We start from the raw sequence: 23,910 nt of genomic DNA on the forward strand, positions 1-23,910 counted from the left end.
CATTGTTCTCTGATTGCAAAATAATGACTGTTATAAATTTGTATATATACACCAAGTGTTAAACTATACAAAATATAATCTACATGAAATAAAATGTAGATATAATATTCACGGTTACAACGCAAGAAAAAATAACACTATACAATCTCACACCATAGATTATCAAAAAGTCGATCAATAGCTACGAGCTACTAGGGCATTAATTATTTAATAAGCTTCCACAGACGGTACAAGACCTTCCAGAGTGTGAATTTAGAAAAACATTATATAAATGGCTTGTTACCAACCCCTCCTATGAATTAAAAGAATTTTTTGACCGCAACACGGAATTATAATCCAACAACTCACACAGCCACACAGTTTTAAGAACAAACGGCGACTGACGAAATCTGCAATCGACACCCGGCAAAGACGACGAAGGAGGTCTCCAAAATCTCACAGAAGGTGAACAATGACAATATCTCGGCTGCAAACCCGGAAATTACAGTGTTCGAATAGAGCAAAAGTGGTGCGACACTCGTAAATCGCGCCGATTAAACGTCTAGGTGTAGAACTGCAAAGCGACACGGAACGGAACGGAACTGTTTTAGGGAAGGCAGACGATCGACTCGGATCTGTTAAGAGAATTTGAGGGAAGTCTCCTCTAGAAAGGGGGCCGCGACAGGGCACTCGTGCAACCCATTCTCGAGAAGTGTTCGAGTGTTCCGAACCCCAGAGACATCGAAGCAATGCAGAGGCGTGCCACGTGACTGAGACACGAGTATTACAGAAAAGCTCCACAACCTCAAATGGGAACTCCTGAAGGTAAGAAGACACTGTTTTTGTAAAACACTTTTGAGGGAGTTTGGAGAACTGACATTTCCAACAGAATGAAGAACAATCCTGTCTCCAATATATACACTGCACAGATACCGAATAGGTGACGTAAGAAAAATTAGGGTTGAAGTTGAGGTCTTTACCTCGTGCCATTTGCGAGCATAATGAGAAAGACAGTGACTAGCGGAGTTACAAGATATCCTCTGCTGCGCACCATATTATGGCTCGTGGAGTGTGTCGTGGGTAAAGAGGTAGATATTGTGTTCGAAACTTTAGTTTCTCACTACTGCAGTCGTGCGTGCAGTCAAACGACTAAACGCGTCCGCAGATGCGGACGAGGGCACTCACTCTTGACGGGGTCGACACGGCCGTCGTGCGCCACTCGCACGTGCTGCTGGAGGGCGGAGATGCCCAGGAAGAAGCGGTGGCAGGACGGGCACACCATCTCCTTCTCCTCGTACGCCGCCAGCAGGTTCTCCCCGCCGCTGCCGGCCGCTTTTGCCGGCCGCGTCCGGCGCTGCCTCTTCCTCTGAAATTGCACGACGGCCGTTCGGTCCGACAGTACGGTACGGGAATCTGCTACTGTCGGTTGGTAAAATTATATGAAATTTGCAAAAATAAGACAAAAAAAACTTGAAACTTCCAGGCAGATTAAAACTGTGTGCCGGACCGAGACTCGAGCTCGGGACCTTTGCCATTTGCAGGCAAGTGCTCTACCAGCTGAGCTACCCAAGCACGACTCACGCCCAGTACTCACAGCTTTAATTCTGCCAGTACCTCTTCTCCTACCTTCCAAACTTCACAGAAGCTCTCCTGAGAACCTTGCTCGCGAACGGCAAAGGTCCCGAGTTCAAGTCTCGGTCAGGCACACAGTTTTAATTTGCCAGGAAGTTTCATATCAGCGCACACTATGCTGTTGAGTGAAAATTTCATTCTAGAAACACCCCCCAGGCTGTGGCTAGGCCATGTCTCCACAATATCGTTTCTTCCAGGAGTGCTAGTTCTGCAAGGTTCGCAGGAGAGCTTCTGTAAAGTTTGAAAGGTAGGAGACGAGGTACTGGCGGAATTAAAGCTGTGAGGACAGGGCGTGAGTCGTGCTTGGGTAGCTCAGTTGGTAGAGCACTTGCCTGTGAATGGCAAAGGTCCCGAGTTCAAGTGTCGGTCCGGCACACAGTTTTAATCTGCCTGGAAGTTTCATATCAGCGCACACTCCACTGTAGAGTGAAAATTTCATTCTAAAAAAAAACTTACTTTCCCAAATGGCAGCAAATACTAGAATACTGGGACAAGCAAGAGATTTCCTAAACTGTAACTTTTCTTTAGAAACTGAAGGCCATTTCAACTTTAAATATTGTTGTTATAGCTCAATGCAGTTCTCCACATGCCAGACAACCTCTCACAGCCGTTGCATCACACGTTATTTACTGTGCAGAGTTTGCTCAAGTTTGTTCACACCATCCTGAACAGTGTCCCTGTAGTTCCAGATCAGCTAGAGCTGGCGGAAGTTAGTTGTCTTCGAGCCACAAGTGTTTCGTATCGAGCTGCTGCCAACAATGGTGATCTGACAGTACACTTCCTGCACGTAACATAGCTGCTGGAAGTGACTGTAATGCCAAACCAGTAGTTACACGTCTAGTGTCAGAAGAGCAAGAGCAAACTGCCGTTTGACACGCCCCCTATGCCCCCCCCCCCCTCCCCGTTTCCCCTAAAAAAAAAAAAATCACAGCAACTGTCTCCCCACACTTGATTTGTCAGGCTTTGGTATGTTGTGTCACTTTGTCCCCCCCTCCAGCTAAAAAGAAAGAAAAAAAACTCAACTGAGTAGGATATCCTCACCAGTAGCTGCTCTTGCGGTCCCTCCCCTCGAGCTTCCCTTGAACTACAGTTTCCAGCACTGATTCCCGTAATATGTCACAAACCGTCTACATCACTTAATGGTTGACCCAGTGCACTGCCCAAGTGGCAGGATGCCTAACAGCTTCCAGCACCAACAAAAATTTGATTTTCAATATATAATTTCACTACTCCACGAATTTAAAATTTTAAAATGCTATTGTAATCTACTCCCTTCAGTGCATAATCTTACACTACATGTTTACCACAATAACACAAGTAATGCAATTACAAACTGTGCGTACACCTCTAAGTGGCGAAACTCGTGGCATGCACATTATCCAAACTATACGTATCCAGTGTTTGATAATGAGAGGACTGGTGACCTTCAACAAACTTTGCAAATAATTTAAAACGTGCGCTACTGGTTCTCTCTACTGAATCCACAACACTGTTAATCAATTCTTGTTCCCACTGAATCACTGCGCGTCTTCCTCTTTCCCTATTCGATTTACGCTTCTCGTCTTCAAAAGTCTCCCGTAATAGCACCGACAGAGAATTGTGCTTCCGACACGGATATTCTTGAATATTTTTTCTGTCAGCTACTGTTTCTTTTTATAGTATGCCCTTTTGCTTTGTGCAATCCTTGCTTCTATATCCATCTTACAGATTTATCTGTCTAACTTCTGAGGAGGCAAAATTTATCCGTCCATTCGAGAGTCTCCTGCCGGAGTTCAGCATTTAGACATCCGGCACATCTACCAGACAGACGTATCGAGGTATGAGAACCGGACGAAAAGTGCGAAGGCAGAGGGGTGCAGGGAGATAATTTTTACTGGCGGGAGACAAATACAGTTGGACCCGTTAGTGTGCTAAATTGACTAAGTCCTCATGAGCAAAGAAATTCTACATCTGTGTATGGCATGTTAAAATAAATAAATGTTTACGTTGGAAAACTTTTAATTTTTACTTTCAGGAAGGCAAGACAGTACAAAATGGGATTTTGTGTACCTCGGGCTAAATTAATATCGGCACTGACCAGAGGAATCTAACCTTTTGTTAGAGTGTACTCAAAAATCAATAACATCAAATAATTGCAGATAAGATGTCATTACACATTTTGTATCTCGCACTCTGTGATTCCATTTTTGGCTACCTGATGGATTTAAGGTGAGGACACGATTCGGCAGTCAACGGGAACGGGTGCGGCTAAGAACAGTTGCAATTCTGTTGGTCAGAAGAGGGATCAAACAGTAAGTCATCGGTCCCATCGGATTACAGAAGGGTGGGGAAGGAAGTCAGCCGTGCCCTGTCAAAGGGACCACCCCGGGATTTGCCTGAAGCGATTTACGGAAATCGCAGAAAACCTAAACCAGGATTGCCGGATGCAAGCTCGAACTGCCGTCCTCCCTAATGTGAGTCCAGTGTAATAACAACTGCACCAACTCACTCTGCCTGTAATACTGTCGATGGTGTAAAACCAAAGCTATTGTTCCCACAATATCTGAACAGTTAACAGTAACACTTATTAGATTATCAAAAAGTCAGTATAAATTTGAAAAGAAAATAAACCATGGAGTAATGTAGATAGAGAGATAAAAATTGACACACATGCTTGGAATGACATGGGGTTTTATTATGAAAAAAAAAGTATTGCTAGACGCGTGAAAGATCTCTTGCACGTCGTTTGGTGACGATCGTGTGCTCAGCCGCCACTTTCGTCATGCTCGGCCTCCCAGGTCCCCAGACCTCAGTCCGTGCGATTATTGGCTTTGGGGTTACCTGAAGTCGCAAGTGTATCGTGATCGACCGACATCTCTAGGGATGCCGAAAGACAACATCCAACACGCCAATGCCTCACCATAGCTCCGGACATGCTTTACAGTGCTGTTCACAACATTATTCCTCGACTACAGCTGTTGTTGAGGAATGATGGTGGACATATTGAGCATTTCCTGTAAAGAACATCATCTTTGCTTTGTCTTCCTTTGTTACGCTAATTATTGCTGTTCTGATCAGATGAAGCGCCATCTGTCGGACATTTTGTGAACCTTTTTTTTTTTTTTTTCCTAATAAAACCACATGCCATTTATACCTCTCTATCTACATTATTCCTTGATTTATTCAGTTTTCAAATTTATACTGACTTTTTGATCACCTGGTACATCTCCAATCTCTGGAATGCTTAGGAAAAAAAAGATAAAATACAAAGAGCAAAAGTTATCTACAACTTGTACAGAAACCAGACTGCAGTTACAAAGTAGGTGGAATGTATTCACAGTTACAAATACAGATAACCATTAGCTGTATAACAGATGATGTTGTTGTTGTTGTGGTCTTCAGTCCTGAGACTGGTTTGATGCAGCTCTCCATGCTACTCTATCCTGTGCAAGCTTTTTCATCTCCCAGTACCTACTGCAGCCTACATCCTTCTGAATCTGCTTAGTGTATTCATCTCTTGGTCTCCCTCTACGATTTTTACCCTCCACGCTGCCCTCCAATACTAAATTGGTGATCCCTTGATGCCTCCGAACATGTCCTACCAACCGATCCCTTCTTCTGGTCAAGTTGTGCCACAAACTTCTCTTCTCCCCAATCCTATTCAATACTTCCTCATTAGTTATGTGATCTACCCATCTAATCTTCAGCATTCTTCTGTAGCACCACATTTCGAAAGCTTCTATTCTCTTCTTGTCCAAACTATTTATCGTCCATGTTTCACTTCCATACATGGCTACACTCCATACAAATACTTTCAGAAATGACTTCCTGACACTTAAATCAATACTGGATGTTAACAAATTTCTCTTCTTCAGAAACGCTTTCCTTGCCATTGCCAGCCTACATTTTATATCCTCTCTACTTCGACCATCATCAGTTATTTTGCTCCCCAAATAGCAAAACTCCTTTACTACTTTAAGTGCCTCATTTCCTAATCTAATTCCCTCAGCATCACCCGACTTAATTAGACTACATTCCATTATCCTTGTTTTGCTTTTGTTGATGTTCATCTTATATCCTCCTTTCAAGACACTGTCCATTCCATTCAACTGCTCTTCCAAGTCCTTAACTGTCTCTGACAGAATTACAGATGATGACAATGACAATTTGTGCCGGACCAGGACTCGAAACCAAATTTCCCACTCGTCTACCCATACATCCGTTACGTATATTCCTGTACACGGGAGACATTTTAGGTGAATGACGCTTGCTGATGCTTCCGGATAAATACAATATTGCAGTGCCTGTGTTCTTCAGAAGAACAGTGCAGTGCTCCTTCAGACAGTTACAAAGAATCAAAGGGAAGCATCGGTTATAGAGGGAGTGCGACAATGATGCGCCGTCCCCCTTCCCGCATCCACCCAAAAACAACAAGCAATTTGAGAAGGGAATTAAAGATCATGGACAGGAAATAAAAACCCCGAGGTTTTCTGACAACATATTACTTCTGTCCGAGATGGCAAATGACTCGGAACATCAGTTGAACAGTTCGGGTAGTACCTCGAGAACACGTTACGAGTATCGACAGAAGTAAAAACTTTCACACAATTTGGGTGCGTAGATCCAGAGAAATCAGTACCCAGAACCACCACCTCTGGCCGTAATAACGGCCTCGATACGCCTGGGCATTGAGTCAAACAGAGCTCGGATGCCGTGTACAGGTACAGCTGCCCATGCAGCTTCAACACGATACCACAGTTCATCGAGAGTAGTGACTGGCGTATTGTGATGAGCCAGTTGCTCGGCCATCATTGACGAGACGTTTTCTGTTGGTGAGAGATCTGGAGAACGTGCTGGCCAGAGCATCAGTCAAACATATTCTGTATCCAGAAAGGCCCCTACAGGACCTGCAACATGCGGTCGTGCATTATCCTCCTGAAATGTAGGGTTTCGCAGGGATCGAATGGAGGGTAGAGGCACGGGTCGTAACGCATCTCAAATGTAACATCCACTGTTCAAAGTGCCGTCAATGCGAACAAGAGGTGACCGAGACGTGTAACCAATGGCACCCCATACCATCACGCCGGGTGATACGCCAGTATGGCGATGACGAATACACGCTTCCAACGTGCATTCACCACGATGTCGCCAAACACGGAGGTGACCATCGTGATGCTGTAAATAGAACCTGGATTCATCTGAAAAAATGACATTTTGCCATTTGTGCGCCCAGGTTCGTCATCGAGTACACCATCACAGGCGCTCCTGTCGCTGATGCAGCGTCAGGGGTAACCGCAGCCACGGTCTCTGAGCTGATAGTCCGTGTTGCTGCAAACGTCGTCGAACTGTTCGTGCAGATGGTTGTTGTCTTGCAAACGCCGCCGTCTGTTGACTCGGGGATTGAGACGTGGCTGCACGATCCGTTACAGCTGTGCTGATAAGATGCCTGTCATCTTGACTGCTAGTGATACGAGGCCGCCGGGATCCAGCACGGAGTTCCATATTATCTTCCTGAACCCACCGATTCCATATTCTGCCAACAGTCATTGGATCTCGATCGACGGAAGCAGCAATGTTGCGATACGATAAACTGCAATCGTGATAGGCCACAATCCGACCTTTATCAAAGTCGGAAACTTGATGGTACGCATTTCTCCTCCTTACACGAGGCATCACAACAACATTTCACCAGGCAACACCGGTCAACTGCTGTTTGTGTATGAGAAATCAGTTGGAAACTTTACTCGTGTGAGCACGTTGTAGGTGTCGCCACCGGCGCCAACCTTGTGTGAGTGCTCTGAAAAGCCAATCATTTGCATATCACAGCATCTTCTTCCAGTCGGTTAAATTTCGCGTCTGTAGCACACCATCTTAATGGTGTAATAATTTTAATGGCCAGTAGTGTATTTATGGGGAGTGTAGTCTCGCACGGAAGTGAAGTGTGAATGATAATCAGTTCGGGCGAGATATAAGAGGTGCTACAAGAGAATGCTCAGGATCAGATCGGTAGATCGAGGAACTCACAGGGGTGCCGAATCGAACAAGGAAGTAACAAATTTCGGATGGGATGAGCCCCTGTGTGTCAAGAAATTGTCAATTTGGTAATAGATGGAAGTGTGGGGATAAGAATTGTGTAAGGAGACGGGTTCAAAGTAGGCATAGGCTGCAGTAGTTAGGCAGAGACGAGGCGGCAAGCCCGGGACAGACTAGTGCGGAGAGCTGCCAGTATCCTTACTTTAGCAGAAACCTTCGCAGCAGGTGCGGCAGCTCTAGGCGCAGACACGGCGTGCCGGCCGGAGGCGTCCGGAACCGATTCGCCGACTTCCGCCGGAGCCCCGCTGGTACGCACCGCTGCCTCAGCCGCACCCTCGCCGCCCCCGCAGGAGACTCCTACGGACGACACGTCTGGGGTGCTCCGCTGGCAGTCCAGGTCCACAATGTCCGCCTCTTCCTCCTCCTCCTCCTCCTCTACCTGGAGTAAAGACCACACGATGTAGTGCGACACACTTTTCGGTCACACCGTTATCTTTGCTAGCTGAGCGACAAAATTCAAATATGCCACCTGATAGACACTGAAGCACCCAGAAGAGGGGGAATGAAATGAAACTTCACAGGGCGAAAGGTTACGGGTTTTCGTATCGACTACTGACGACTGTCGTCACACCATAGCTACAGATGAATTACGATTCTGCACTAGCCCAAATGCCCACTGTTGGCAAGTACAGTGGTGACCCGAGGCGAGGTCCCGTTCTTCTGATGTTTAGGAGAGAGACAGTGTCGTTGCTCCCGGTGTCACAGTCCGGGGAGCCGTCGGGTACGACTTCGCGTCACAGCCGCTAGCGATCGAGGGAACCCGACAGCACAATGGTATGTCAAATACATCCTAAATCGTCACATATTACATCTTGTGTGACAGTTGTGGAAACACTTTTCAATGTGGCAATGAAACATAACTTTTTGAATTGTCTGTGTGACGTTGGGATACTCCCGTGGTCATTAACATCCCCATGTCCGACTCCAATAGAACACGTATGAGACCATATTGGATGTCAATTTGGTCCCAGTGACAGTATTTGGGATATTAAAATATAATTAGAACAGTTGTCAGACAGCTTCCCTCAGGTTGGGATAAAACAGCTTCCTTAGCCCATTTTCAACAGAATCGGTGTCTGTGTCTAGCGCACCTGCATCTACACAGGTACTCTGTAAACCACACTTCTGTGCCTGGCAGACGGTCCACCGAACCACCTTCACAATAATTCTCTATTATTCCACTCTCGAACAGTGCACAGAAAAAACTAGCACTTACAACTTTCCGTGTGAATTCTGATTCCTCTTATTTTATTAAGGTAATCATATCTCCCTATGTAGGTCAGCATCAATAAAATATTTTTGCATTTTGAGGAGAAAGCTGGTGACTACAATTCCACGAAAAAATCTTTCCGGAATAAGAAATGCCTTTGTTTTAAAGATGTCCAGCCCAAATCCTGTATCGTGTCCGTGACACACTCTCCCCTATTTCTCGACGATACGAAATGTGAACTTGCTCGACATACTCCGTTAGTTCTACCTGGTAAGGAACCCACAACGCGCAGCAGTATTCTAGAAGAGGACGGACAAGCATATTGCAGGCAGCCTCTTGAGTAGATCTGTCACATTTTTTAAGTGTTCTGCCAATAAAATGCAGTCTCTGGTTCACTTTCGCTTAAGCATTTTTTATATGTCCTTTCCAATTTAAATTGTTCACAACTGTAATTCCTAGGTCTCTAGTCGAATTTATGACCTTCGGATTTGATTGATTTATCATGTAACAGAGGTTTAACAGATTCATTTTAGCATTGTTCTGGAGGACCTCACAGAGGGTAAATTGCCAGTTTTCACACCATACAGGTATCTTTTCTGAATTGTTTTGCAATTTGTTTTGATCTTCTTCTGACTTTATTAGGCAATAAATGGCACCACCATCTGCAAACAACCTAAGATGACTGCTCAGATTGTCTCCCAAATCGTTTACATAGATAAGGAACATCAAATGGCCTGTAACACTACCTTGGGGAACGCCAGAAATCACTTCTGTTTTACTCGATGACTTTCCGTCAATTACTACGAACTGTGACCTCTCTGACAGGAAATCACGAATCCAGTCACATAACTGATGCGATATTCCAAAAGCACATAATTTCACTACAAGCCGCTTGTGTAGTACAGTGTCAAAAGCCTTCCAGAAATCCAGAATCAATCTGAAATCCCATCTCAATAACACTCAGCGCTTCATGCAGGTAAAGAGCTAGTTGTGTTTCACAAGAACGATGTTTTCTAAACTTATGTTGACTGTGTGCCAATAGACAGTTTTCTTCAAGATAATTCATAATGTTTGAACACAATATATGTTCCAAAATCCTGCTGCATATCGACGTTAACAATGTGGGCCTGTAATTTAGTGGATTATTCCTAATACCTTTCTTGAATATTGGTGTGACCTGTACAACTTTCCAGTCTTTGGGTACGGATCTTTTGTCGAGCAAACGGTTGTATAGGATTGTTAAGTATGGAGCTAATGCATCAGCGTACTCTGAAACGAACCTAATTGGTATACCGGCTGGAGCACAAGACTTTATTTTATTAAGCGATTTCAGATGCCTCACTACTCTAAGGATATGTACTTCTAAGTTACTCGTGTTCTTGGTTCGAATTCTGGAATGTTTACTACTACCTGTTTTGAGACGGAATTTCAGACAGCTGTGTGTAGGTGGTGGAACACCATACTGGTAAGTGGGTTCATATTGCCAAGCTGCTCGTATATCTGAATCAAATTTGCAATTGCCAAAATCACACCACATACCCTCTAAATCCGCTAAGTTTCTGATACAATTAAATTTTCCTCAAGACACTTTAGTCTCGTCTTTATTTACAATGGTGATGGAAGATGGAGAAATGAATTAAAATTTGTGCTGTGGCCAGGACTCAAACCCAGGTCTCAAAGAAAATTTAATTGTACGAGACCTATAGATCAGCTACGCTCGAGGCACGATTTCCCCCATTATGTGCAACACTCACGTGGTATACTGAAGAGCCTCGGCAATAGTGATGATCTAAAAAGGGGAAAGCAAGCAGAAGGTATGAACTGAAGCTCGTGTTAGGGAGGCCATTGGACTAGGGCCATCCTTGCAGCTGTGCTGGTGTGGTGGCTAGCATATCTGCCTAGTAAGCAAGGAGAACTGGGTTTGAATCCCGGCCGTGGTACTAATTTTAATTCATTTCTTTAGCTTCCATTATTTCTGTTACATTTCATTTCATTTTGTTTCCTTCTCCCTTTCAGAGTGCTTTTTTTTTTGTCAGGCACTGTATTTTAACAACACATTTCATAGGCAGATAGGAGCACGAACAATATATATATATGACGCGGCCTAATAACCCAGAAGATTTTAACTACAGTTAACTACAATGTATGCAGATGCCAGCATTTCAGAGAAGAGAAGAAGAGGGTCACAGATGCCAATTGGAGTAATCAGCCAATCACTCGACATTTAAACGGGAGCGAGGATACTATTCGACAGTGTGGGCAGCCGTGTATGAACCGGGGTCAGACAGCATCGAGAAAGAAGCAGTCGACCTACAGAGATGACAGAATACGAGGACTGAGCAATCGTCAGCGAGGCACTCTCGGCCCCAGATTCGTCATTATCGTCAATCGGACTTGCAACTCGTGCTTCGAGGATAACTGATAGGCAGGTCACAGAAAGTGGTCTGAACTCAGAGCACCCCTTGTGCCGATTACCACTGACTTCTGCTGTACACCGAGCAGCCCATCTGCAGTCGTATCGAGCACACTCGGCCCGGAATCTCACTCACTGGAGTAGAACTGCCTCCGACAATGAGTACCGCTTCAAACTGAGCCCCAATGACCACGAAGATGTATGTGGAGACATCCAGGACTGCACTGGTATATCAACCTCACTGTTGCCCAACAACAACGATTAATGCTCCAAAGTGCCATTACTTTTCACAGCAGGACCCGTTTGGTCGCCATTTGTGGCACCCTTACAACAAAGCGGTATGTCGACGATATTCTACAGCCTGTTTTCTTGCCCCCAAAGGCAAGCCATCCCAGCTAACATTTCAGCAAGATAATGCCCGTTCGCACACGGCGAGAGTTTCTCCTGCTTGCCAAACCCTACATCGGCCGGCAAGATTGCCTTATCTTTCCGCAATTGGGAACGTTCGGGGCATTAGGGGCAGGGTCCTCCGACCAGCTTGAGATTCTGACAATCTGACACAGCAATTGGAAAGAATTTGGCACCATATCGCTCAGGTCGTCCAACATTTGTGTCAATCTATACCGAGCTAAATAATTGATTACCCAAGGTCGGAGGTGGGCCAGTGCGTTATTGACTTGCTCAATTTGTGAAGCTCTTTCTCTTAAATAATCATCCAATTTTTCTGAAACTGTAATTATTTGTCTGTACATATACATAACACCTACTGATATCCATCCCATTCGGATAATTTCTTTGTGATGTGTCCTTTTTTTGTCTTAGAGTGTATTTCAACTGAGTGACATCATAATGATAAACACTAATGGAGTAAAGCGTGTAATGAAATATAATCAAAATGAAAAAAGTGTATACAATTTCGAAATAGTGGCAATTCCAGCACTGTCCGTGATGCATTAACTTCTGTTTTAGGAGCAAACAATGAAGAATAAGAGTGGGTGTGCAAGCTGCTCATACGCCTTTGTCACAATTTATTGCTTACTTCCCTGATGTTTTCATCTCAGTTGCCACTATCCTTTTTACTGCCTTCATAATTAATACAACATTCTGTGTCAATCAGTTTCCACTCCATACCCACGTACACAGATGAATTAATTTAACACAGTTCAGCTGAAGTTTTGTCAGAATCACATCACAAAAGACATCGATACACGGCATCTCTTTAAGATTCCTACACTTGTAGTGTAGACTTGTTGACAATATGAAACGGAAGACAAACATCCTGTTTAATGCGCATTGCTACACAAAATTTAAAAATAAGAAAATATTTCACACTGTAACACTGTGAATAGAACTGTTGTTTTATATTAAGCTCAGTATTAACGTGCTGTCAAAACAACACGGTTTTAATCTAGTTTACATCATCACATTTCAATAACGTAACTGAAAATTTTAAAGCTGCACATTACTGCTGGTAGAATAGCTGTCTTTCCCACCTTAGCAACAAAAGGTAAATATCGGTATTTTGGTGTCGGTCGGTCGGTTTGTGAGGATCGAAGGGACCAGACTACAAAGGCCATCGGTCCCTATTTCGGTGTATTTATGGCATTTATGTAGCAATTTATTTACACATATGTATTCTTTGTCCGTGACAATGCAATACCAGCTTTTTCACATGAGGATGAGCACCTTCTAACTGACAGTCAGCAACCACCAGAAGGTGGCATCCACATTGTTACAATTTCCTTTGGGCCTTATGGCAGGAACAACACAATATCTGTTCTCTGTTCATTGCAAACCAGGTCTCTATTGTAATGTAAAGGAAAGGTCAGAATTTCTCATCCCTGCAAATGATAAATATTGTGCTGATGAGTTGGCTACAGCAATTCTTTGTAAACAGAAGATGAATACAGTGTGATCTGACAAGTCTGTTAACAAAACAGTATTAGAACAGAATTTTCTTAAATTTAGTTGATAAACTATTTATGTATTTATTTTAGAAAATTAGAATTCCTTAGTACTGATGTTAAAGCGAGAGAAAAATAAATTTGCTTAAACAAAACCTTTTACGAAATTTTGCCAAACAGAAAACAAACCAATTATTGCAGAAATTAGTGGTGACTGCTTTGACTGACTAACCATAAAATAAAATATTCCCACACAACAAAAACAGTGAGTCCTCTGGCAAGGTCTCATTTGTCATAGCCGCGCGCGCGCGCACACACACACACACACACACACACACACACACACACACACACACACACACACAAAGTGCATGCGTGCTACACAATCAAAGCAGTCAGGTTACCTTGGGTGCAGACAGCAGGTCCGAAGCCTCGCCCTTGCCAGGTACCCAGATGGGCCCCTCGCCCCCCAGCTGTTGCAGGATGGCCATCTCCTCGTCCGTGGCCCCCATTGCGTTCTGCAGCTCCTGCAGCCCCACGGAGTCGGCCACGGGGTACGGCACCGCCAGCAATCCGACAGGAGACGCATCCGGGGGCACTTCATCCGCACCGATACCCACCGCGTCGTCCGCAGTACGGCTGCCCAGGACCTGCATCGACTGTCCAACACGAGCTACCGTCAGCGACACAGCCCTTATATAAATTTACGTGTGGAATGTGCGAGCAAAATCAAACTGACAGGAGGGGGACAGTGCTGACCAGAGTGGTATTTGGGTATCTGGAAGCAATGTGCACAAATATATCTAGAACCGCACAATAAATAAAGTCTCACATCTTACACAGTTTTGCATACATTCACATATTCACCATTACTGTGGAATATTGGGTTCATTTAACAAGATGAGGAGGGTATATTCACTTTTTGCTGCACACTTTTGCTGCAGGTTTCAAACATACTGTTTCGTAAAAACATATTTTAACCGTGGTAAAAATTGCTGTTTTGAAGAGCGCGCCGTAGCACGTAGTGTAAGCAGTCACCCTCCGTTTCTGACGGCGGCGTCACTGTGGCAATCACAGCTTTGGTGTCTCCCTCTGGTGGGAAAGGGGAAAGGCTGCCTGTTCACATGCATTTAAGGGGCACTATGAGCTCTCCAATGGGTCAGTCTCTTGTCCCCAGCTTGCTAGTCTGTCTCTTGTCTGCATCTGTTAGGCAGTTAGTGTCTGTCTGTTGTTCGGAGTGCTAGTATGTCTGTCGTTCGGATCAAATGAGAATCTTTCCACTCCGCCAGTAAGAGAACTAAGTGAGTGGTCGCCCGGTCGGGGCTTAGTTCCTGCATCTGAGTCTGTGCTTTAGGCCGCCAGTCTGCTTGAGTTTGCTCAGGCAACGGTCATTGGCGGTTGGATCGATCGGTTGGTCGGTCGCGCACTGAGACACAAGATGACTTGTCCGCCTTGAGCGTCGGTGCACGTGAGGTCACCACGTGAGTCCAGTGGGCCGCACCGTATAGTGAGGGGTAGTGACTTTGCGGTCAAAACGAGAGCAACAGGAGTCAACCCACGACATCAGTCTGGCCGGTGCGAGCTATGACGCCGTGAGACAGGAGATTGGCGCGCCTTCCTGCGTCCGTTGAAGCGGCTGGCAGCGGACGGTTCGGGACAACGATTTGGGGGTGCTGAGCCAGGTCTTCGAGAAACCGCACTTTATTAGAAGTTAAGTGATTGGTGATATCTTGTTTGATTTACTCTTCTTAAATTCTACTTGTTTTCTTGGTGAGTTCACCAGCCGTTTTGCTTTGGGGTCGTCCCACCATTCTTCGTTTGCCCACCCGCGAGAAGGAGGTTGTTTATAAATTGGGTGGTCCGTTTTTCCCTTGTGGAGTAGGGGCGGGTTAGAGGAACCTGCAGTTCGGGTAGTTCGGTAATCTTCCTATTGATCTACCGTACGTTAGTAGCTGCCTCTGCCATGTTTGTTGGATTTGCTGTGTTAACAAATTTATTGCTTGGAGTGCAACGGCCTAATACATGAAATATGTTTTGATCTTTGGAAACTTTGATATTATTGTCTATGATCTTCAGAGGAGGTATCTGTGTACTGTGGAGCATCTGTTGTTTGGCCAACCTTGTAGAATTTTATATAAGATTGTTTATCATGGGCTTTTATTCAAACGATCTTTTTAGTATATAAAGTTGCCACCCTTTCACAGTAAGACTTTTCTTAGAAGTTAAAATCAAGTTGCACCTTCAGTGGCAAGGTTAATATTTTAATTGTTAGTGTTTTGTACCATTTCCATCCCTCATACGGGGGTGCATAGTTTGTGTGCTTGTGTCAATTGTTAAAACTCTTAGTTTAAAGTTATCTGGTGTGTTGCAGATTTGCACCAGTGTAGTCTTTCAGAGGCCGTTGTGAGCAGTCATAACTACGGCCGTGTCAAAAGGGAGCGGCAAGATTCTCTGCCCGAAAGCTCATACAGCCAAAACTTTTTTTTTTCTGCCTCTGAATAAATTCTAACTTTGATATTTAGAAGGTGCCTTCTGATTATAATTTTAAATCTGTTTCTTTTAAAAAATGCTTCTAGGCACTATTAAAGTGAATAAAATTCCCATTTGTTAAAAGGAATTTGGTTATGATTTCATCAGTTACTCCCTAGCAACTACTTCCATGCTTACATAGTGTTATTAAATGTGTTGATGAATCACTACTAAATAACATAAATTCTTAAGAATATTCTTTGAAAATAAATCATGGTTCAACATTTTTAAAAAAAAAAAAAAAAAAAAAAAAAAAAAAAAAAAAAAAAAAAAAAAAAAAAAAAAAACCCCTCAGTAGGACTGGCCGTCATATACTCCCTATATCAGATACCTACACAGGTCTGCAACAGTCATACAACATACACTTGCAAATATCAATGTAAACTTAGATACCGTGGGTATTAGTGAAGATCGGTGGCAGGTTGTACGGGACTTCTCGTCAGGTGAACACGGGGTTACAAAGACAAAATCAAATAGGGGTAATGCAGGAGTAGGTTTAATAATGAATAAAAACAATAGGAACGCGGTAAGCTAATACGAACAGCATAGGGAATGCGCTGTTGTCACCGAGATACACACAAAGCCACCATCCACCATAGAAGTACGTGTTTAAATGCCAACTAGTTCCACAGACAAAGAGATTGAAGAAGTGTGTGATGAGATGAAAGGAATTGCTCAGATAGTTAAGGGAGACAAAAATTTAATAGTCGTGGGGGACCGGAATTCGATAGCAGGAAAAGGAAGAGACGGAGAAACAGTAGGTAAATATGGACAGTGGGAAACGAATGAAAGAGGAAGCCGTCTGGTAGGATTTTGTATAGAACATACTTTAATTGTCACTAATGCTCGGTTTAAGAATAATAAAAGAAGATTACATATGTGGATGAGACCTGGAGACACCAAAAGGTATCTGACTGAATATATAATGGTTAGACAGAGATTTAGAAAGCAGGTTTTACATTGTAAGTGATTTCCAGGGGCAGATGTGGACTCTGACCACAATTTATTGCTTATGAACTGTAGATTAAAATTGAAGAAATTGGAAAAAAGGTACGAACATAAGGACATGGTTAAACGCAAAGAACCAGAGGTTGCTGACAGCTTCAGAGGCAGCATTACGCAATGGTTGACTACGACAGGGGAAAAGGAATACAGCAGAAGACGAAGGGATAGCTTTAAGAGCTGAAATGGGGAAGGCAGCAGAGGGTGAAATAGGTAAAAAGGCAAAATCATGTAGGAATCCTTGGATAACACAAGAGATACTGAATTTAATTGATGAAAGGCGAAATTATAAAAAATGGAGTGCATGAAGCAGGCAAAAAGGAATACAAACATCTAGAAAATCTGACTGACAGTAAGAGCAAAATGGCTAAGAAGGAATAGCTACAGAACAAATTTAAGGATTTAGAAGCATATTTCACTAGGGGAAAAATAGATACAGCCTACAAGAAAAGTAAAGGGATCTTTGGAGAAAGGAGAAACAGCTGTATGACTATCAAGAGCTCAGATGGAAAACCAGTCCTAAGCTAAGAAGGGAAAACTGAAAAGTGGAAGGATATAGAGGGTCTATACAAGGGAGATGGACTTGGAAACATTATTATAGAAATGGAAGTGGACGTAGATGAGATGGGATATATAATACTGTGGCCCTGGCAGTAGACAACATTCCATTAGAACTACTGATAGCCTTGGGAGAGCCAGGCCTAACAAAACTCTACCATCTGGTGAGCAAGATGTACGAGAGGGGCGAAATACCTCAGATTTCAAGAAGAATCTAATAATTCCAACTCCAAAGAAAGCAGTTGCTGTCAACTATGAAAAATACTTTACTACCAGTTTAATAAGTCATGGATGCAAAATGCTAACACGAATTCCTTACAGATGAACGAAAAAACTGGTAGAAGGTGACCTCGGGGAAGATCAGTTTGGATTTTGGAGAAATGTACGCACACGCGAGGCAATACTGACCCTACAACTTATCTTAGAAGATAGGTTAAGGAAAGGCAAACCTACATTTTGCATTTGTAGGCTTCTGACAATGTTGACTGGAACACACTTTTTGAAATTCTGGAGGTGGTAGGTATAAAATAGGGTTGTCAGAAAATTTCCCTGAAATCGCCCCGATTTCAAGACAAGTTTTAGCATTTTTTCCCTGACAAATTTTGAGATCTCAAGGGTCAGTAAAGACACAATTTGACAAAAAAATGTAAGGACCTCCATATTTCTCTCCCGTGTGAGTGAGCACCCACACCAACATCTTTTGTAATGAACTGTTTTTAGATGGAGAAAGAAAGTCAAATGGTACGTGTGAGTCATTAAAACCACTGTTATTTTATTTCAATAAAATAAAAATTCTTCTGGTGACAAAATAAGCATTTCCTTGGAGTCGCAAGACAGATTTAAAATTCCTTCACCGACTTCAAAAATAACCTCAGAAAAAAAAAAATAGGCCTCTCAAAACAAGTGTACAAAGCAGGGCAGAGTTGTGTACACCAACATTATAGGTGACCAGCATTAAAATATTGGTTCTACTATATTCATTATTGTCGGTTATTCGTCACCGCGTTACATCTATTATTTTATAGATATTGTGCGATTTTTCTTTCGAGAAACATATGAGTAGATAGCGTACACACCGTCCGAAACTACCACAATTTTTTCTTCTTATCGTCCATACTTTCTACTATATTCGTTATTGTCGGTTATTCGTCACTGCGTTACATCTATTATTTTATAGATATTGTGTGATTTTCCTTTCGAGAAACATATGAGTAGATAGCGTACACACCGTCAGAAACTACCACAATTTTTTCTTCTTATCGTCCATACTTTCTCAAACATAAATTATTTTGAAAGAGCAAAAATGTACTAGAATAAATGTCTATAAAACACCGCACTGTACAATGTACTTGTGGTGAGGCAGTCACAATTCCTGAAATCCGCTGCCCGTGGCCTGCCAAGGAGCACCACAACCCCAGGTTCTCGGATAAACCACAAAAATCATCCGCATTATCCCACACGCGAACAGACCCAGCCCGCAGGCAGATCGGCGAGACTAGATCAGACGGGCAGTGTTTTCACATTTGTGGGAAACAGTGGGCTTCAGATCGGCAGGCCCCATCTGTTAGAGATACCGGCAGAAATGGCCTGCGATTTTGGCCCGTCGTGGAAGTCCACTCGTGCGGCCACCTATTCACGTGTCGCAAACACTGTATCCATGAAATAAGGCTGCAGTGATCAATCAGTGCAACAGATAACTTGCAGAAATACTCCGAGAATCAATGCTAATGAGGATAGGTAACAACTCATTGTAAAGACGATTGCTGAGCCGCAAAAAGAACATAGAAAAGACAATCAAAGTCTCACGACTAAATTTTCAGCCATAGCCTTTGTCAGAAAATGAGAGCATACACACATTCACACAGTCACAACTCGTGCACACACGACCGCCGTCTCCGGCCGCTGCGTCGACGGTCTCTGAGAATCAGATCGAAAGGAACCACTCCTCACGCCTCCCTGCCTCTCGTCAGCAGCTGCTAGGCTAGCTGTAGGATGTGGTGGCAGCACCGACTGCAAGCTGATGGGAACGGTGGAAGGGGAGAAGCAGTAGGAATGAGAGAGTAGGGAAGTGTGCACGTAATCAGCTAATCAGCTGCACCCAGCCAGCGATGATGTACGACACCTCAGTAAACAAACCGTTCCGTCTACCGAGACAAAGATGAGACTATTCCAATGTTTTTTTCCAAATTTCTCTGATATTTCCCCGATTTCCCTGACTTGTGGTAACCCTGAAAATACAGGGAGCGAAAGGCTATTTGCAACTTGTACAGATACGAGACAGTAGTAATAAGGGTCGATGGGCACGAGAGGGAAGCATTGGTCGAGTAGCGAGTGAGGCACGGTAGTTGTGTATCCCTGACATTATTCAATCTGTACAGTGAACAAGCAGGAAAGGAAACAAAAGAAAATTTTTTAGTAGGAATTAAGGTCCAGGGAATAGAAATAAAAATTCTGAGGTTTGCCGATGACACTGTAAATGTGTCAGACACAACAAAGGTCTCGGAAGAGCAACCAAATGGAATGGGCATTGTCGTGAAAGGATGACACAAGATGGACATCGACAAAAGCAAAAGAACGAAAATGTAATGTGGGTGAATTAAGTCAAGTGGTGGTGAAAGAATTAGACTGGGAAATCACACAATTGAAGTAGTAACTGAGTCCTGTTATATGGGCAGCAAAATAACTGACGATGGCTGAAGCAGAGGATATAAAATGGAGACTGGGAATGGCAAAAAAAACATTTCTGTAGAAAAAAAATATGTTAACATCGAATATCGATTTAAGTGTCAGAAAGTCTTTTTTGAAGGTATTTTTCTAGAGTGTAGTAATGTAGGGAAGTGAAACGTGGACGATAAACAGTTTAGACAAAAAGAGAGAAGTTTTTGAAATGTGGTGCTACAAAAGAATACTGAAGATTAAATGGGTAGATCACATAACTGATGTTGAGGTACTGAATAAACTGGGGAGAAAAGAAATTTGTGGCACAAGTTGACCAAAACAAGGAATAGGTTGATAGGACACATACCGAGACATCAAGGGACCACCAGTTTGGTACTGGTGGGAAATGTGGGGGGTAAAAATTGTAGAGGGAGACCAAGAGATGAATACAGTAAGCAAGTTCAGAAGCATGTAGGCTGCAGTAGCTATTCAGAGTTGAGGAGGTTTGCATAGGATTGAGTAGCATGCAGAGCTACCTCAAACAAGTCTTATGACTGAAGACCATAACATCCGCAACACCGACAACAACGTAAAGATGACACATCGAATTGACGACAGGGAAAATGAAAAAGACTGTTACACATTGAACTTTCGGCCAAAGCGTTCTTCAGGAAAGAAAGGAAAAAACACGAAGAGGCAGACAAGCAGCCACACCTTGTGATGGATCTAGGAGATGTGTTATTTTCTACCAGATTCGTCGATACCAAATCTAATGAGGAAGGTCGTAAATGTTCTTTTATATTTTTGTCAGAATATTTTTTGTGAATTGTAATTTGCCTTATTTTATGCTAATTTGCTTATATGCTCGAGAGTGACAGCGTATTGATTAATATTAGTAGATGTGACGAATAATGTCAAAGAGACTGGTTACAAGTGGAAGCTCGTGTGAAATGTCTTTGACGCTGGAGTTGTGTAACATTACGAGTCAAGACAGCTGTAACGGAACTTGAATAGCGTAAAGTTATCGTTAAAAACGCACGCCGCGCGATTTGTTTTGATTTGGTCGGTCATAATAGTAGTAACATGCTTTTGAATACAATTAAAATATAACGGCGATACCTGCTTAGCGTTATTGGAAATAATATGTAATAAATTAATGAGTAAGGTAGCCAATCCTATATGAAGAGGTAAAATTGGGCATATTAAGGTGTTTTGCTTTATATCGACTAAGCCGATGATACGGCGTCTTTTTTTTTTCTGTTTACTCTTAGAGGGGGGGGAAAAAAAAAAAAAAAAAAAAAAAAAAAAAAAAAAAAAAAAAAAAAAAAACAAGTAACGAAGTGCTAATTGTGCATTGTGAAAAATATAGGGGCGAATTTTAAATAGCTACAGTGTAAAATCAGATTAACAAATGGACATTCAGTTACGCGAAATAGCCGACAGTGACGTGTGGTCATTAAATTGAGTACACCTACAGGGCGGTCAATTCCAAGATAAGTCTATTCGCGTCTCACGAGGCACGTGGTATTGAGACCGGTTTTTTTTTATTATATCACGGAGAGCGGGCTTCAATTTATAAAAAGGAGAAAAGCTGTATCATTATCATTGACTGTTGGTGTTATGCAACCAAAACTGTTCATCAAAGGGTTTCGGTGAATGAGTGGTGGTGGTGGTTGTTGGGATGTTTAAGGGGGGACTAAACAGCGAAGGTCATCAGTCCCCCATTCCAAAATCAGGCGAGCCGAAAATCTACGGAGCAGGTAAAAACAAAAGGGGGAGGAGACGTCCCCCCAGGCGCTAAAAGAACACAAATGCAGCAACAAACACTACAGACAAGAACAGGACAGAGGAACACCAGACAGAAAGAAACAGAAGAAAGGAGGATGGCCGGAGACTGGGTGACTGACCACGAGAAAAAAAAAAGGGAGTCAACCATCTGACGGCACACCAGAACAGCAACAGACACAAGGACAAAAGACACAGAAAGGGAAAGGCGCAGGACCTCCCTAAATCGAACCATAAAAAGGACTACTACGGATAAAATGTAAAACATTGTCAGCCATGGAGGCATCGTCGGATAAAACCAAAGCCAAAGTGCCCGGGAGATTAAAAGATTGCCGGAGTGTGCGCAGTGGAGGACACTCCAGCAAAATGTGGCCGACCGTCAGCCGGGACCCACACCGACACAAGGGGGGATCCTCCTGACGCAACAGATGGCCGTGCGTCAGGTATGTATGGCTGATGCGCAGCCGACACAGGACTACCGAGTCCCTGCGAGAAGCCCGCAGGGAGGAACGCCACACATCGGTCGTCCCCTTGACAGCCCGCAGTTTATTCGGGGCTGTCATGCCACGCCACTCAGCAGCCCACATCCCAATCAGCTTACGGCGCAACACCAGCTGCTGGTCGCGAGCCGTAAGGCCGATCTCCAAAGCCGGGGCGTCGATCGCCCCTTTGGCCAGCCTGTCTACACGTTCGTTCCCTGGGATGCCAACATGACCGGGCGTCCAAACCAAGACCACTGAACGACCAGAACGGGCAATGGCGGAAACAGACTCCTGAATGGAGGACACCAGAGGAGAGGAGGGATAGCAGCGGTCGATGGCCTGAAGGCTGCTCAGGGAGTCACTGCAGATCACGATGGACCTACCTGAGCAGAAACGCATATGCTCAAGAGCGCGCAATATGGCCACCAGCTCTGCAGTAAAAATACTGCAGCCAGCCGGCAAGGAGCGCTGCTCAACATGGGCAGCATGAGCAAAAGAGTAGGCAGTGCGACCATCAACCAGGGAACCATCAGTGTAGACAGTCTCACAGTCCGAAAATGAGGCGAGGAGCGCAAGAAAACGGCGACGGAGGGCCACAGGCGGAACCGAGTCCTTGGGTCCCTGTGCCAAGTCCAGACGGACGGACGGCCGGGACAAACACCAGGGAGGCGTAGGTGCACGGACCCGGAAGGGAGGCGGAAGAGGGAATAAACCCAATTCCGACAGCAGGGACCGAACGCGGACAGCGACGGAAAGCCCAGACCTAGGTCGCCGTTCGGGCAGATGGAGGACCATGGCAGGGAAAAGCAGGCGACGATTGGGATGGCCTGGCGAGCAATGCACGTGGACAGCATAGTCGGCGAGCAGGCGATGGCGGCGAATCCGCAGCGGGGGAACCCCGGCCTCCACCAGTAGACTATCCACGGGGCTGGTGCGAAAAGCGCCAGTTGCAAGCCGAACCCCACAGTGGTGTATGGGGTATAACAACTTCAACACTGAGGGTGATGCAGACCCATAGGCCAGGCACCCATAATCAAGCCGGGACTGCACAAGGGCTCTGTACAATCGCAGCAGCGTGCAGCAATCTGCACCCCAAGACGTGTGGCTAAGGCAGCGGAGGGCGTTGAGGTGCCGCCAGCATTTTTGCTTCAGCTGAGTAACATGAGGAACCCATGTGAGCCGGGAATCAAACACGAGTCCCAAGAAGCGGCAAGTGTCCACCACTTCAAGCACGTGGCCGTCGAGGTAAAGTTCAGGATGAGGGTGGACCGTCCGACGCCTGCGGAAGTGCATAACTCGAGTCTTGGCTGCAGAGAACTGAAAACCGTGAGTCAGAGCCCATGATGCTGCCTTCCGAACGGCTACCTGCAGCCTGCGTTCGGCGACTCCCGTAGTCGTGGAGCTAAATGAGATGCAGAAGTCGTCGGCATACAAAGAAGGAGACACCGACGACCCCACGGCTGCAGCCAGACCATTAATGGCCACTAGAAATAAGGACACACTCAACACCGAGCCCTGCGGGATCCCATTTTCCTGCGTATAAGAAGAACTAGAGGCGGCACCGACTTGCACCCGGAAAGAGCGGTGCAATAGAAAGGTTTGAAGAAAAGCCGGGAGCCGACCACGAAGACCCCACTCATACAACGTGGCGAGGATGTGATGCCTCCATGTGGTGTCATACGCCTT

The 23,910-nt window shown here is 44.4% G+C and overlaps 1 protein-coding gene across 1 annotated transcript in view; it reads right to left on the bottom strand.

Moving 5' to 3' along the window:
• LOC126426758 (uncharacterized) overlaps window positions 1-23,910 on the bottom strand; it is a 441,752-nt gene that overhangs the window by 377,779 nt on the left and 40,063 nt on the right. Inside the window, exons 4-6 of the mRNA XM_050088747.1 lie at window positions 13,615-13,869; window positions 7,826-8,062; window positions 1,165-1,345 (exon numbers count right to left, since the gene is read on the bottom strand). Coding sequence (XP_049944704.1) covers window positions 1,165-1,345; window positions 7,826-8,062; window positions 13,615-13,869 — 673 coding nt within the window. The remainder of the gene's footprint in view (window positions 1-1,164; window positions 1,346-7,825; window positions 8,063-13,614; window positions 13,870-23,910) is intronic.

The sequence above is a fragment of the Schistocerca serialis genome, chromosome 11 (assembly GCF_023864345.2).
Source record: "Schistocerca serialis cubense isolate TAMUIC-IGC-003099 chromosome 11, iqSchSeri2.2, whole genome shotgun sequence".
Lineage (NCBI taxonomy): Eukaryota > Metazoa > Arthropoda > Insecta > Orthoptera > Acrididae > Schistocerca > Schistocerca serialis.